This window comes from Phaseolus vulgaris, chromosome 1 (assembly GCF_000499845.2).
Source record: "Phaseolus vulgaris cultivar G19833 chromosome 1, P. vulgaris v2.0, whole genome shotgun sequence".
Classification (NCBI taxonomy): Eukaryota; Viridiplantae; Streptophyta; class Magnoliopsida; order Fabales; family Fabaceae; genus Phaseolus; species Phaseolus vulgaris.
This window is the reverse complement of record NC_023759.2, coordinates 17,898,483-17,914,320: the sequence shown is the minus strand read 5'-3', so window position 1 is coordinate 17,914,320 and position 15,838 is coordinate 17,898,483. Positions and strand designations below refer to the sequence as shown.

Sequence of the window (15,838 nt, the reverse complement as noted above, 5' to 3'; positions counted from 1 at the left end):
GGAAGTAACAAATATTATATGCGACATAAAATTTGCAAATATATACGTTTTTATGTAGTATGATGTTAGCTTAAATCTATGTTTGATCATGTTCATGCTTTATCAGACATAAGTTAAGACTGTACAATATTGGATTGTCTGTCAAACAAAACATTTGTGTCTTACATGATCTGTTGTTAACTTAAATTATCGTGTTACAAACAAAACATGTCATTTTTAGCACTTCACCAAAATATAGGGTGTTAGACTTTTGATCTAACAATAATCAATATTAGAATTAATTTGATTAGAATGGTTAACATTCAAACTGCATTTTGTGAAAAAGATGCAGTTAGGGTTTGAGAATTATCTTCTAGGAGATAAGGGTTTGAGAATTATCTTCTTGTTATTGTGAAAAAAATGTGATTTTGTTAGTGAACCATCATGGATGGCTTTGGTGTCAAACTGTCATGAACTCCCTAAAAGATTGTGAGTTGCTTCCATTGGAACCACACCACACAAGACTTTGTCATTATATTATTTTATGGATAGGTTCACATTTACTAAGCCATTGAGGTTTGTATGGCCATCGGTGGGGATTTGTCTCCAAATTGAGTTTGGCAAATAGTCTTGAGTTAACTACATTGGTTCAACTTCCACCATCAACTATGAGTGAACATATTTGCCCTTGAATGGAACATCAAAATATGGAAAATATTTTCTCCTTGTGTTTGATCCAAATCTTCCATTTTACTTCATAAGCCTTTTAATCACCAAAAATTCACCCTCCAATGCATCCAACTTCTATTGGATAAGAAGTCTACCTCTTCCTCTTCATTTTATTCTTCACTTGAAGGTTCATTGTCTATTTCTCCATTTTTTAACACAACCATTTTCATCTGAAATTTTGAACCATAATGTCCACTTCTTGATGGATTTCCTTGTAGGAGACACGTGCTTCAATTGCTGGAATTGATGGAATTAGGAGAAATAATGAAGAAGATGAAGTATTTTAGAGAAAAAAGTGGAGGAGAGGTGTTTCTTGAAAGAGGCTCGACAACCTACGAAAGAATCTAGGAAGGAGCCCAAATTTAAAAGGCTATATCCTAGGGAGAACTTCAAGAACAAATGGGGAAATTTTTTAGCATAATAGCTTTGTTGGATTAAGTGCTTACCACTAGGTAAAAAATTATAGTTAATAGTCATGACACAACTCTTTCTACTTAAGAGTGTAGGAGCCCAAGTGTCACTATTCGATTGTGACTTGACCTACATGACCTACACCCTATGAGATAATTAATGTACCCTACAACAATCTCCCCTTTAACAATTGTCCCACTAAGAATCAAACTCTTTGATTGTAACTTAGCCCACCTGGCCTACACGCTACGAGATAATTGGAAACCTCTACAAAAATCTTCCCCTAACAACTGCCCAATTGGGAATCAAACTTGTGACCTTAGCTTTGATACCAATTATTAGATCGAGAGCTTACCACTAAGACAAAAGCTATAGTTGATAGTCATGGCTTAACTCTTTCTACTTAAGAGTTAGCAACCTAAGCGCCACAATTCAAATGTGACTTGGCCCACCTAGCCTACGCGTCATAGGACAATTGATGCACCCTACAAAAAACCACGTGTTCCAAAGTTAAAATTACGAAAGGTAAATACCTCCCTTTATAGGAGGGAATGTTTGACCCTTTGAGAAAAAAATGATGGAGAATTCAAATTTATGAATCCCTCATATGATCCTAAAAGAGTAGCAGAATGAGTGGGTCAAGCGACACTTATCCAGTCATGCTTTCAACACTTGCACACATGTGCAAAATGTGGAAAGTATGTGTGCCCTCCCTAACATAATTGGCCTAGGGTTTCTTTTGGGCTTGAATGAGCCCAATTGAAACCCTAGCAAGACTCCTCTAATCTTAATCTACCACAAGACCCAAATACAAGATCAAATATCCTAAACTACTTGGCCAAATTACAAGCCTTTTATTCCTTATGTGTACATTTTATTACACACTTAACATGTTGATAATAGCTTGGGCGTACTAAGGTTAATGGAGGATTATAACTCTAAACCCTAAACCCTAAATCAGAAACCCTAAATCCTAAATCCTAAATCATAAACCCTAAACCCTAAACTACTACCTTAAACAAAAAAAATTGCATAAAAACCAAACTTTTGTATATTTCTTGTTATGAAAATCTGGTAATCCCAAAAGGTGTAACCTTCTGAAGCCCTTGCAGAGAAGATAAAAGAGGATGAACGTGTAGAAATATATGGGATTGGTTCTTAACCTCTAGCCTCCTTCGGATGCCTCCGGAAATGGTTTCCTGCCTTGAAAGAGCCACCCTAGAACGTGCTCTCACCTGATATAAATCTCCTCCGAACAGGTTCCACCTTCTTCTCCGCAACAACATTGATTGCGGGAAGAGGTTCTGCTCACGAAGTGGGGGTGCTATTTTTTCCTTCTATAAATATGCGTTTTCTCCTTTGCTCCAAGCATAAACATAACTCACTCACTATCTTTTCCTCTTCTCACCTTTTATTTTTCTTTCTCTATCGTTTTCCAAGAAGTTCTTGTTGTATCTTGAAGGACTTGCGTGATAAACCGCGAATAAGTCTTTACGGACCATGATCATCCATACCTTAAAAAACACAATATTGTTCGTGTTTTTAAAATTTATTTACTACATTGCCATCACACCACACCTTTTCTTTTATATATATATATATATATATATATATATATATATATATATATATATATCCCCTTTTTCTATTTTTTTAATTGAACAATCTAATATGAATAATACCGCATGAACCATACCGCGTAAACAGTGCAGATAATATCAACTACTTGAACCTTGATTTGAATACCGTATGATAGATTCTAGGAGAATGAAAACTAAAAAGAATTGGGAATTTATTGGATACAAATTGTAATCAATTAACAATTAGAAATTGGAAATAACATAAAACAAAGAAGTCTAGATAATGAAAGTGCCACAAAGAAAGTTTTATAAGTATAAAGATGATCGACACAATAATTTATAAATTCTTTATAAGATTACAAGATACAAGAATCCTAACAAAGATATTCTCAATGTTATTTTAGCAAAATAATTACCTCTTACTCTGAATTCCAAAAATAACTATATACAAATTTAATTATAAATCTTACATCCTTTTTGTAAATAATAAAACAAAAAATACAATTATTAAATTTTTAACAAAACTTAATTTATCATAATAATTAAGTTAACACATTCTAACTAGTTTTAGGTTCCAATTTTAATTTTAAGCAAAATATTAATAACTTTCGACCACTACAAGAAAAAAAGGTTTTAATAGAGGTTATTTAGTGGAGGTTAATATAACCTTAGGAATTGATTTAATTAATGGAGGTTTTTTCTAAAACCTCAACAAAATAACGGAGGTTTTTTAACCTTAGCTAAATTCCAAAGGTTTATTCTAAAACCTCAGTAAAATAACAGAGGTTTTTTTAACCTTTATTAATTTCCAAAGGTTTATTTTAAAACCTCCGCAAAATAATGAAGGTTTTCTTAACCTTCGTTAATTTTCAAAGGTTTATTTTAAAACCTCCACAAAATAACGAAGGTTTTTTTAACCTTTGTTAATTTACAAAGGTTTATTTTAAAACCTCCATAAAATAACAAAGATTTTTTTAACCTTCGTTAATTTCCAAAGGTTTATTTTAAAACCTTCGTTAAATTCTAAATATTTATTCTAAAATCTCATCAAAATAATAGAGTTTTTTAATTTTTTTTAAGTGTCAAAAATTTATTGTAAAACATCAATAAAATATATTTTCTCAATTCTTAATAAATAGATATAATTAAATTTTTTAGTGAGTTTAGCCTAAACTGGTATACATATTTAAATATGCTTTGAACTTAGGTCTTAGAGGTTGATTCATTAATTGAAGTTAGAAGGCACTTCATTAATTGAAATTATTATTCAATTCTTAAAGATTGTTTTTATGAATTTCAATAAGTAAAAATAAGTTGTGTGTGAAGTGACATTAACTTATCACATATATACATCATCATAATTTATTTTTTGGTTACATTTGCAGTATCAAATTTTGAAGAATCATACACTGGAAACTATTCATTATATATTAATAATAATATTAATAATAATATTAATAATAATATTAATAATAATATTAATAATAATATTAATAATAATATTAATAATAATATTAATAATAATATTAATAATAATATTAATAATAATATTAATAATAATATTAATAATAATATTAATAATAATATTAATAATAATATTAATAATAATATTAATAATAATATTAATAATAATATTAATAATAATATTAATAATAATAAGTAAAATAAAATTGATAATATGACCAAAGAACTTCTCTGGTCTAGTGGTTAACCCTTCCTTGGTTATTGGAAGGACTTGGGTTCAAATCTTGGTTGATGTGCTTTATTTGCAATATTAATTGTGGGTGCTTGGTTCTTATTTTACGGAGGTTGTGAAACCTATGGTATTTAATGGAGCTTATGAAAGCCTTTTCCTGGTTTTTAAAAAAACCTGGGCCAGGGATGGTTTGTCGTGCCTCCTAGCTAAGTTTGTTCTAAATCAACAATTCTAACACTTTCGAAACAATTATTTAATCTATTATACTCTAAACACTTCATCCTACCATATATGAAACAATGAAACGCAACTTTTTCTTAAATCTTGTTTCCATTTTTATCTAAATTGCATCATTTTCTAAGAAATGTAATATCGTCTTTCTTTTTCATGAATAGTTCAAATCGCATTAAATTCCTGGAGCCTGGAAAGTTCCACTAAAGTGGGAGAACTTAGACCTCAACCCGGATACGAAAAATATAAATATTTTTCTTCCACTAATTTTCGCGTTTTTCTTTTCTCGTCAAAATAGCACTAAGATTGATTATTAATTAATACTGTTAAAAATGACTACAATAATCAATCAAATGCGAATTTTTTTTCTCCTACCACGCACATCTCTAGCCAGAAATAAATTGTATAAAAATTGAAAGAAAAATACTTTTTAATAAATAAAAATAAACGTATATATAGATAAAATAAGTTAAAGTTAATTTTTTGAAACATAAATATAATTTTACATGATGTAAGTTGTAAGTAAATTGATTTTTATTTTGTGAGACCGAAGCTTCCTATAGAGTGGGGTATGTGTGGTGGAGCAATCTTAGGCGGCTCCCAATGTCTGACGCTACGAGAAAATATTGTGTTGGGAATATGTACATATTTAAATCGCCCACAATCTTCCAACGTTGTTTGGTCGCACAAGTTACATAACGTGGTCAATTCACGCCACGCGGCATTAGGCACTATAATATAACCTCTCTCATTTCATCATTCTTAAGCAACTTCGTTTTAATTCGTTGCATGCTTCTTTTCTTGGTTCACAATCTTATGACATCTATTTTGGTTGCTACGTTACATGTTATTGCACCTATATACATAATTCTAAATGGACAAGCTAAGGCAATATGAACGTGTATTCAAGCAGTTTGACGAGAATGGTGACGGCAAGATATCGGCGTGGGAGCTGCAACAATGCGTGGAGGCCATGGGTGAGGAGTTGTCTGCTGCGGATGCGGCGGCGACTGTGACTGCGATGGACGCTGACGGGGATGGGATGGTGGGGTTTGATGATTTTGTGAGGTTTGTGGAGGGAGGGAAAGAGGAAGAGAAAGAGAATGACCTAAAAGAGGCTTTTAAGATGTATGAGATGGAAGAGAGTGGTTGCATCACACCCAGAAGTCTTAAAATGATGCTTAGTAGGTTGGGTGAATCTACGAGTATAGATGAGTGTGAAGTTATGATAGCTAGATTTGATCTTGATGGAGATGGGGTGCTCACTTTCGATGAATTTAAGGTCATGATGTTGTAACCTGTATGCTTGTTACACTATATTCTTTTATTTACTATAGCTATTGATTGCTTTATTATTTTAAACATTCTTCATTTATGTGTTATTTTAAATATCTACGATGATTAGAAGAAGTTACTTTTGATATGTAGGATTAAACACAACGCGAATTTGTGTCATTATGATTATATCCTATCGTTTTTTTGAATTACAATAGCTTGTATCATTTTCTATCATGCAAAATACGGATACTAAACAACGCATTATATTATTCGTAAAGTACATATTATTACTATAAAAAATGTCTTTAGGCAAGTGATTTTTACAAATCCTTATACAATAATTTTAGAGTCGTAGTCTATGCGAACATCGTCTATGGTTTTGAATTTTAAACGATGATCAACAACTGTAGTCTATTTATACTATTTCTTAAACCATCACCTATAGTGTACATGAAATACAAAAACAAAAAGAGGTTCAAACAAGGGTATAAACGATGATTCTAGTCAAAACCATCACCCCTTAGTTTGACCCTTTTGAGTTTCCATAAAGCCTCCAAAGATTACGGTTATAGCCAAAATTGTAATCTATGAACCACTATAGCCACTATAGAGTCACGTTTCCTTTTATCTGCATATCATTTGAGATTCTTAGCATCATTTGGGTTCGCAAACAAAATGCTTAATTCTTCGAATGATCAAAAGATGCCACACAACCTTCATTAGAGGGGTCCATCCTTTGTCATCTCTTCAATATTATCTTCATCTTTTTGTTTCAAGTTGTAACGTGATAACCCACACCTCAGACAATTTTTCAACAATTAAAACTCCTTCTTGTATATGTAATCATGAGGATATTCATGTGTCCTTTTATACTCCATACCCATCGGAAAAAGAATCTTTTTGGCCTCATAATTATGATTAGGTAAAGTATTTTCCTCTAGAAGCATTTCCTTCAACAACAGAAGTAATTCTATGAAGCTTTTATCAGTTCATCCATTTATTGTCTTCAAATTCATAAATCTTAACATTGTCGACAACCATGTGAAGTTAGTTGATCCAGATACAATTGAGTGTCTAAATTGCTTGACATCCTTCCATATCCATGCACTTCTTCAAAAGATTCAGCTCCAACATCACGAATCATGTTCTCTAATCGATCATCAATCCACTGCATCATTCATGGTAGACTCAACATATTCTTGGGATAAAAACACATTTGGTTAATGTAATAATTGACCATGTCATATCCAAGTTGTTAAGATCCTAGAAACACATTACGTTGCACAAATTGTATCCAAGGTGGTCCTTGATAAATTTTACTTCATCGCCACTACTCGCATTACGTTGCCCAAATTGTATAAATTCTTCTAGTCCTCTTTCGTACTCAACACTTATGCAGATTGAATTAATCCAATAATGATCCATATATGTTTTGTAATGGTGATTGAAGTGTTGACTAATGCATGTCTTATCCAATTCGAGAAGATTCACTTTTCTTATAATTCAATAGTACACACACTTTAATGAACATTCTATATATTTCATGAAATTTCGACAACATTTCACATTGGTTTTGAGGTAGAACAATATGAAAGTGGTGACACAAAATCTGCACAATCAAATATACACCCGAAGAACAACACAAAATGCAATTAACCAAAATTATGTAAAATATGACATATAAATTACAAGTTATGTACTACTAAACTAATAAAAAGTGATTGTTCTTCCCAAACTGTCCACCTAGACAATTCAAGACTTAATACAACTACTGTTGTTTTTTCCGATTGACTTTCTCGCCGATTGACTCTGATGATAAGCTCTAGCTCTGTCTATCTCTTCACGAACCCATCCTATCTCTTGCTGCTCTAGAACGCAGCTCCGTTGAAACAGAGGGGATCCTACCTATTGATTGCACTTCGATGATCAAGTCAGTATAGGGCTTATAAGAGTTTAAGAAGTAGTAAGTTTCAGTCTTAGAAACAACGTACCTTTACCTGGGGTCTCAAGCCCCTTTTATAGTTTACCTCTTGTAACAACTTTCCATCACGAGAATCTAATCTCAACTGAAAGCATACTCAACAGGAAAATATTTTGTTCAGGGGCACACTCTCTTGGTACTGCAACAGAACGAAATCTTTCCTCTAGGGAGTGCATAAATAAAAATAGAATAACCACCAGGGCACCAACTCATGTACCAACATCAGGGGTCCATTCTGCTTTCGTAGGAACCCTCTCCATGGGGCTACGCTACTTTTCATTATACATGCAACCTTACCTCTACGTGCCCTAAAACACATGTGCTTAGGTTTTAAAAGAAAAACACTTACTTGGCCTATACCTCATACGCACTGAGCGCACCCTAGGTCCACAATTACCCTTCTCTAGTCGCTTAGGTCTTACGTGCGAAGGATTACCTTAATTATACAAAAAAATGGACTTACTCATACAATTGGGGTCCAATTACATGGCCTGCTATTCTGGCCTAAGAGCCGAGCTGACTTGCCTGCGCCATGCACCGAGATCTGACCACCAAGAACTGAACTCTGAGCGTTCTGGTCGAGTACACAAGCCCCCCAGGCTCGAACTGAGCTTGCTTCAGCAAAGAGACTACTCACGTGCACTGGTGGCTTACGTGTCAGTCTCACAATGGGTAGAGTGGCACAATGCACGAAGCATTTCTGAGGTGACATTTCACCATACTTAACTTGGAGCGTACACGTGGCCTCTTCATCAACGGTGGAAAGGCACTGTCACTTTCTTTTCCCTCATTTGCTTAAGTTATCGTTCGAAAACCCTTGCCTCTTATTGTTTCATTTCTTTTACTCTCATAAAGTTTTCGCGCCTCTCTCAAACTCCTTGCACCTCCTCCCCAACTTGGGAAACCTCCTCGCCTTCAATCGCTTCGTCAACCAAGGTATTTTCTTTTACCCGAACCATTACCCTGTTGCTCGTATGATAGCCTGTTTGGAATATCTATTGCGATCATACTGTCTGAACTGATTCTGCTTGATTTGATCTTTTCTGCTTGTGCTCGTCTTGTTTTTGCTTTGAATCTGAAATACAACTTTGAGTGTGGTTTTCTTGCCTGAATGTGTGCCTGAATGTGTGTATGAATTTGCTTGTTGTTTGCATTTCTAGATACTCTGTATGATGGATTACCACGCTATGTACCCTTGGGCACCAGAGAACCTCTTAGAAGAAGTCTCGATATACACTTCTCACGAACAAATAGTGACTTATGTGAAAAGCGAACGCCCAAAAAAGTGTATTTTTGGTAGGGAGCATGATAGAGCCCTTAGGTGATTTCCATGTAGAGAGGACAAGCCAGTTTATTGTGATGAGTCCTCAGACCCTTATGGTCTATTTTGTTATTTTTATGCCACTGTATTTAAAAGGTTCTCCTTTGCTTACCCTTGTTTAACTTTCAAAAAGAGCTTATCACCGAAATCAATGTCGCCCCAGCCTAGCTACATCCAAATAGTTGGCATTCGTTCGGGGTTTCTCCATTCTTTTTGCACAGTTTGACTTTTTGCTATCTATGGAAGTTTTCTTGTATTTCTTTGAGGCCAAGCGTTTAGGCCGCCAGCTATGGGTTTCATTCAACGAAGTGGCTGGGAGGGCATTGTTATCACTTTTCCAGCAATCTTATAAAGGTTTCAAGGGTAAATTTCTGAAGATACACTGCAACAAGAGGGACCCAACTCTTCTAGATGGGTTTCTCTTATACTGGACCAAGAAACCAACCTTCCAAGGTGCTCGGTGCCTGGACAGCATGCCACAGCGGGACCAGGAAGTGTGCTATTTCTTTTCCAGCCTAAAGGTGGGTTTTGATATGGCCACCCTTATAAGCCTAGAGTTCTCCCCAGGGGGACTAAAAACGTACATTGCTATCTTTCGTTCTCTTGCTCTTATTGATGCTTACTTGATTGTTGTTGCTGAATTTTTTCCATGTCTTTGTTACTGACAACATGATGGCCCTGATCAACAAGAAGGATTTGGCAGAAAGGGCTAAGAAGATGAGAGCAGCCGCTTAGGCGCCGTCAGCTCAGGATCTCAATCTCAAGGTCGTTGTCAACGTAGCCCCAACCCCTACTGATGACACCTACTCCGGGTGGTTTTCAAAACGGAGGCGAAAGACCACAACTGAACCTTTTGAGCTATCTGTCTCAGACGAACGTTCTCCCTCTCAGCAGGCTCCTCCACCAAGCCCATATCGGCCTCGTGACATGGTAGTGGTGCGGGAAGGCGAAGGCACAAGTGTCCAGGAAGAGGGGTTGTGGGACCCTTGCTTGGACGCTCCTTCCTTCCTCGAGAAGGTCCTTCTTCCCAACAAAGCCAAGGAAAACCTGATTGACATAAAGGAGGATCGCTTGGTGGAGGAGGCCGTGAGGCAGCTGGGGCAAGCACTTGCTACGAGTTGCTTAGCCATTTCCAAACTGAGAGGGTGGAAGGGGTCAGCTGAGAATAAGTCCCTCGAGGTCATTGAGCTCCTTCAGCAAGTTGGAGACCTCTAGCAAAAGACGACGAAGCTTCAGGAGGAACTCAAACAATCACAACTTGAAGTTAAGGCTCTCCTGACTAAAAAGTCCAAGGAGGCCTTAGACTTATGTGATAAGAATGCGATGCTTCTGGCTGAGGTGGATAAGCTTAAGAAGGAACTGGCTTGAAAGGATGAAGAGCTGGTTAAGGAAAGAGAAGCCCTCACCAACGATGCTACCAACTCATACTTGGCGGGCTTTGAAGACGTTGTCGCCTAGGCCTCAAGAATCTATCCTGGGATGGACTTTTCCCAACTTGGCCCAGGCAAGACAATGGTGGATGGGCAACTCGTAGAAGAGTAGTGTCCCTTATGTAACCTGTCTTAATGTTTTTAAGGACACATATGTATTATGCTAGCATTTTGTTTTGCTTATTTAACTCTTTTAGGAAAACTTCGACTAGTATGTTAACAATGCATATCTCATTACTTGTCTTGATGAAACTCGACTATTATAGACCTACCACCTAACAATAATGTAACCAACTGCAAAAATAACAATAAACGCAATGCACCAACTTAGTATGGGAAATCACAATGCTCTGGTACAACTAACCTGTGGATGACTCATACCTCCCGACCGCAAAGGACGTTTTAGCTCATTTGAGTGTTAACTGATCACTTGAGCAAGGATTAGGTCTCTCGATCTTGTTGAACAGGACCTGCATGCTTAGAAGAGCCACCCGCTTTCTGAGCACAATCTTCCCCAGCATTAAGGATGACTTGAGTATCTGACTTGGGTGTTAATCTCCACATCAAGTCTACTCTTTATTGATTTTCTTTTTCTTAGAGTATCTGACTTGGGTGTCGGCTTACACACCTGGTCAACTCTTAAACAATTACCTTCGCAGTGTGTTACTACTCCACTGAGTTAATCTCATTTTTCATCTATAGAGCGCCCGATCTTGGGTGGTTTCACCAACGCCGAGGTGGGTCGTATTACCTGCCCATAGATGAACAATTTTTCCGCAGAACGCCTACTCAAACATCTTGAGGTCGTTTTATCTATCATTAGCCAAACAATCTTAGTTACAGCTAAACGTGGTTCAGGGCACCCGAACTCAGAATCTTACTAAGATAGAGTCGTCCCCTCTGAATCATCGTGAACTTTAGAACACCTAGACTTCGAATCTTACCAAGAAAAGGTCGTCCTATCTAAAAACAATCTGCACAGAACGCTTGCTCGGGTATTCCACCAAGACAGGTCGCTTTACCTGACCTCAAACAATCACAACTTCAGAGCGTCTGGACTCGGGATCTTACCAAGTCAACTCTTTCACTTAGAGTATCTGATTTGGGTGTTGGCTTACGCACCAAGTCAACTCTTCGATGCTGAGGAAGGTCGACTTACCTGCCATCAGCCGCCAAACAGTCTCAAGCCAATTCTGGGTGCTTGGACTCAGAATCTTACTGAGAAGAGGTTGCCCCATCTGAATTATACAGGCTTCGAGACGCCTAAACTTGGAATCTTACCAAGGAAATAATTTCTTTCACCTTAGAGTATCTGACTTGGGTGTTGGCTTACACACCGAGCCAACTCTTTCCAATGGCTTAATAAGAAGGGTTGATGGAGATCAAGCTCAAGAGGACATGGAGGCCAATCAACAAGGTCAAGAAGAGGTAGAGGCTCAAATGGAGGACGCCCATGGAGGTCAAAGCCCACCTCAAAGGCTTACAAGAAGCATGTTCAAAGCTTTAGGAGCTAGGGAACGTTTATTTACTCTTTTTGTAATTTCTTTGGTTGAAGGTGCTTAGAGGGAAACATTAGAAACCTCTATTGTTAAAGCATCTTTTAGTCTTTAGTTAAAGTCTTAGGAAGGGGGGTGCGTTAGTAGATAGGTGTAGGAGTAAATAAGGAGGTGCCAAAGTGAAGGAAGAGGTCACACCTTCCTCATGCTTGGTTTAGGCGCCGGTTCTAGTAGCTTTTAGGAGGGAATTTTGAATTCTTTTAGTTTGATTTTCAGCACCTCTAGGCTATAAATATAGGTGCTGCCCTTGTACATTTCAGATTTGAATTTTAATTAGAGAAACTATACTCAAATTTTGAGAGAGCATTGGAGAGCTTTGTGCCTTCTTCTCTAGTTTTATCTTGATGGTTCCATGGTTACCTCAAGTGGCGGCTTGCACACTCATCTAGGAGTCTCCATCCTTCTAGTGGCGTGATCATCCAACCATACATCCATCTTCATGAGCTTTCTCCTCTCCTTCCTTCCTTCTCTTTTGTTATTCATGTTTGAAGCTTGTGTTCTTGTGTTTTGGTTCGGCTATTTTCTTTTTCCAGTAGCTGTTCTTCTTCTTCTTTGTTTTTGGTTCGGTGCCCTTTAATTTCCCGCACTTCTATTCAGTTTTCTTGTCTTTTAATTCATTTTGTTCGGTTCATTGTTGTTCCTATTCAATTCTATTCGGTGCTTTTGCTCTTTCTCTCTTTTTGTTGGTTCAATTTGACAATATGTGGAACTTCCATATAAGTTTGGATTTGGTGCTAGTTTTGGTGAGTTCTTGACTTAGAACATTGATCCAATTCTAAGAAAAAGTGCCTAACTATTGTCCAACTCAAGTTGATTCCTAAGAATGTCAAGAATCATTCTCTTCTTTGCTATTGGAATCACATCATGGGTGAAATCATGGTTAATAAACATGTCCTCATAACTTTTGCTATTGGAAAGTATAAAGATGAGGTTTTATGTGATGTTGTGTCAATGAAAGCAACACATATTCTATTGGGAAGGCCTTGGCATTATGATAGACAAGTTCTACATGATGGCCTCACCAACAAAATGACTTTTAGCTTCCAAGGGCACAAGGTTATCTTAAAACCCCCCTCTCCCAAAGAGGTTCATGAGGACCAATTAAAAAATGAAAACAAAAAAAGAAAATGAAAAAGAGAAAGAAAGAAAAGATAAACAGAGTCACAAAATATCATCTTCCACAACTAAATCAATCTTGTTGACTCGTGCCATGCTACCAACTGCACTTCCAAGGTGTCCTTCTTCTTTGTCTTTTTCATTACCAAAGGTTTCTACCTACTCACCATCTTTGTTAAAGAATTTTAGAAATGATTTTCAAACACCAACTAAAGGTTTCATCTTCTAAGAGGATTTTTTTCAAAAAAATTGTCATTCCCAAACATTCTTTCCAAATATGGTTTGTATTTAGAACCCCATCTTTTGTACTCCCCAAGCTTCAAGAACATAAGTCAAGTTCACATCCCACTCCTTGCACTATCTTATATGTGAGCAAACCGACTATGTTATCTGCAGGAGTTCTAAATTCGAGGTCGAATTCTCTCGAACTTGGGGGGCATGATACAAACCAAGTAGCTATGAACATGAACAAGGAAACAGAAGACAAAGCACATGGTGAGCAGTCATCTCAACAAACAATTCAAGACCCCACCTAGGATCTCATGGACCCAACCAGAGGAGATGGGCATAAACCAGAGCACCAATTGTTCTTTCTTTTGGTCTTCTTAAAAGATAGAATATGTTGTAAATAATTTGGGCTCACTTTAGGGGTCCAAATAGAAAAGATAGGCTAGAATAAGGTACCTTTAGCATAATAGAGGGTGTAGTTAGCCTTTTAGCTTGTTCCTAGCCCTTTAGGAACGGATTTTGACATAGTTTCTAGAAGGACAAGCCTAGGGTGCAGGTTTGACCTAGTCAAACCCTAAGGCTTTCCTTTTTTAGTGTTTCTCATCCTACCCTTCATGCTTGTTTTCCAAGGCTCTTTCACCTATAAATAGGAGGCCTACCTCATTGTATTTTACATGTTGAATTTGAATGAAGTAAAGAAACTCTGCACAAATTGTGTGAGCTCTTAGTGAGGCTTATGTCCTCTTAGGTTTGAGGTCTTATCTTGAGTGATTTGGGAAGCTCTCAAGTGGCGGCCAACACACTCATCTTGGAGCACATCACACTCCAAGTGACGTGACATTTCTCACCCACCATCATAAGTTTTCTCATTCCATTTTCCTTCCATTTTATGTGTTTGTCTCTTTAGTTTCTATTCTTTGTTGCTCTTGGGTTTCGCTCATAATCATGAGTATGGTGCATCATTTGGGAGGCCATGACCACCATTGATGTTAACCTAGTGCCCATTTTCAATTCCGCAATTGCATCTCATCCTCACCATATCTTGTTTTTCATCTTTGCCTTTGTGAAGTGAACATTCACATTTACTTAACAACTTGGTTAAGTTCGTGTCTAGTGGGAATATTCCTTAGGTCCTCACCATTAATTGTTAAAATCCTAATCTTAAGTAAACGTGTCATCATAAATGAAAACATCTAAAATCAACTCACATCAGGTTTTCAGGTTTTTCTAGTTTTCTGGTTATGCAGAAACTTGCTCCTTGGTGTGCTATGTGATTCAGTTTTTTATCCATTCTCTAATTCTATTTGTGAAGACAAATAGGGGGAGAATTGGTGGTTTGTGTGTTGTAATTCTGAACATTTATGGTGTGTTTAAAACTACTCTGGAGTGTTGCTGCTATAGCTTTGATTCACCATAGTTCTGCTACCACACACACTGGTTTACACAGTATTTTTTTTTCTTCCTATGAAGTGTCGATATGTGTGTGTCTTGATAAATCTGGTTTATTCTGCTGCTACTAGTAATGAACTTGCTAGTGCCCATGAAGCTGGTCCAAGTGATGTGAACATGGAAGAATGAATCACATCCATGTCTCTGTTTGAAAGGCTTGTGGTGAAGAGGTTGGACAACTTTGCACATGATCAAAGAACACATCATGATTTTTATGTGACAAGGTTTCAAAGCCTGGATGAGTATATTGAAGTTGTGCAGAATAAGTTATTTGAGCTGCAATATGGCCAAGAAGATTGAAGAAAATTTTAAGCTTTCTTCTATTTATGGTTTATCATCTGAACAATTTTTTTTCTCTCTTTTTAATGTTGTTTGTATCCCTTCTTTGAGTCTATTTGTGAAGACAAATAGGGGGAGAAGTTTATGGTTTGTAATGTGGTTTGTATTGTGCTAATATCTGCTATATATCCTGCTTTAAAACTGGTTTATATGGATTAGGTAGCTGTTGCTTTACTTTGATTAAAACTATTGCATAAACTCTAATTTGCACATTGCTTTCACTAGTTTTCACACTGATTTTGTTGATTTTCCTTATGGGAATCACTAAGCAAAAAATGGTTATGTGGTGCTAATGATATCTGGAAATGATTACCTCTAGTACATGCACATTTTGTGTTTTGCAGGTAATTGTCAAATTCAAACGGAACATCCCAAGCAAACCAGGGATTTGTCTTCATCAAATATGGGGAGATTATTGAACTTAAAGCTTTGATGTCTCCAAATCCATGAAGATTTCTTGAAGACAAGGTTTCTGCTTGTGGGAATGGGTTTTGGGTAGATTAGAATTTTTCAA

The 15,838-nt window shown here is 36.6% G+C and overlaps 1 protein-coding gene across 1 annotated transcript; it reads left to right on the top strand.

The window, feature by feature from the left end:
* The first annotated feature begins 5,397 nt into the window (after nt 1–5,397).
* On the top strand, nt 5,398–5,997 carry LOC137813710 (putative calcium-binding protein CML23). The gene has a single exon (XM_068616098.1). The coding sequence runs from the start codon at nt 5,501–5,503 to the stop codon at nt 5,921–5,923; it is 423 nt and encodes a 140-aa protein (XP_068472199.1). The 5' UTR covers nt 5,398–5,500; the 3' UTR covers nt 5,924–5,997.
* Nucleotides 5,998–15,838: the final 9,841 nt, after the last annotated feature.

Bases quoted from the DNA above. Each gene is read 5' to 3' on its own strand.
- LOC137813710 (XM_068616098.1), top strand. From the start codon at position 5,501: ATGGACAAGCTAAGGCAATATGAACGTGTATTCAAGCAGTTTGACGAG.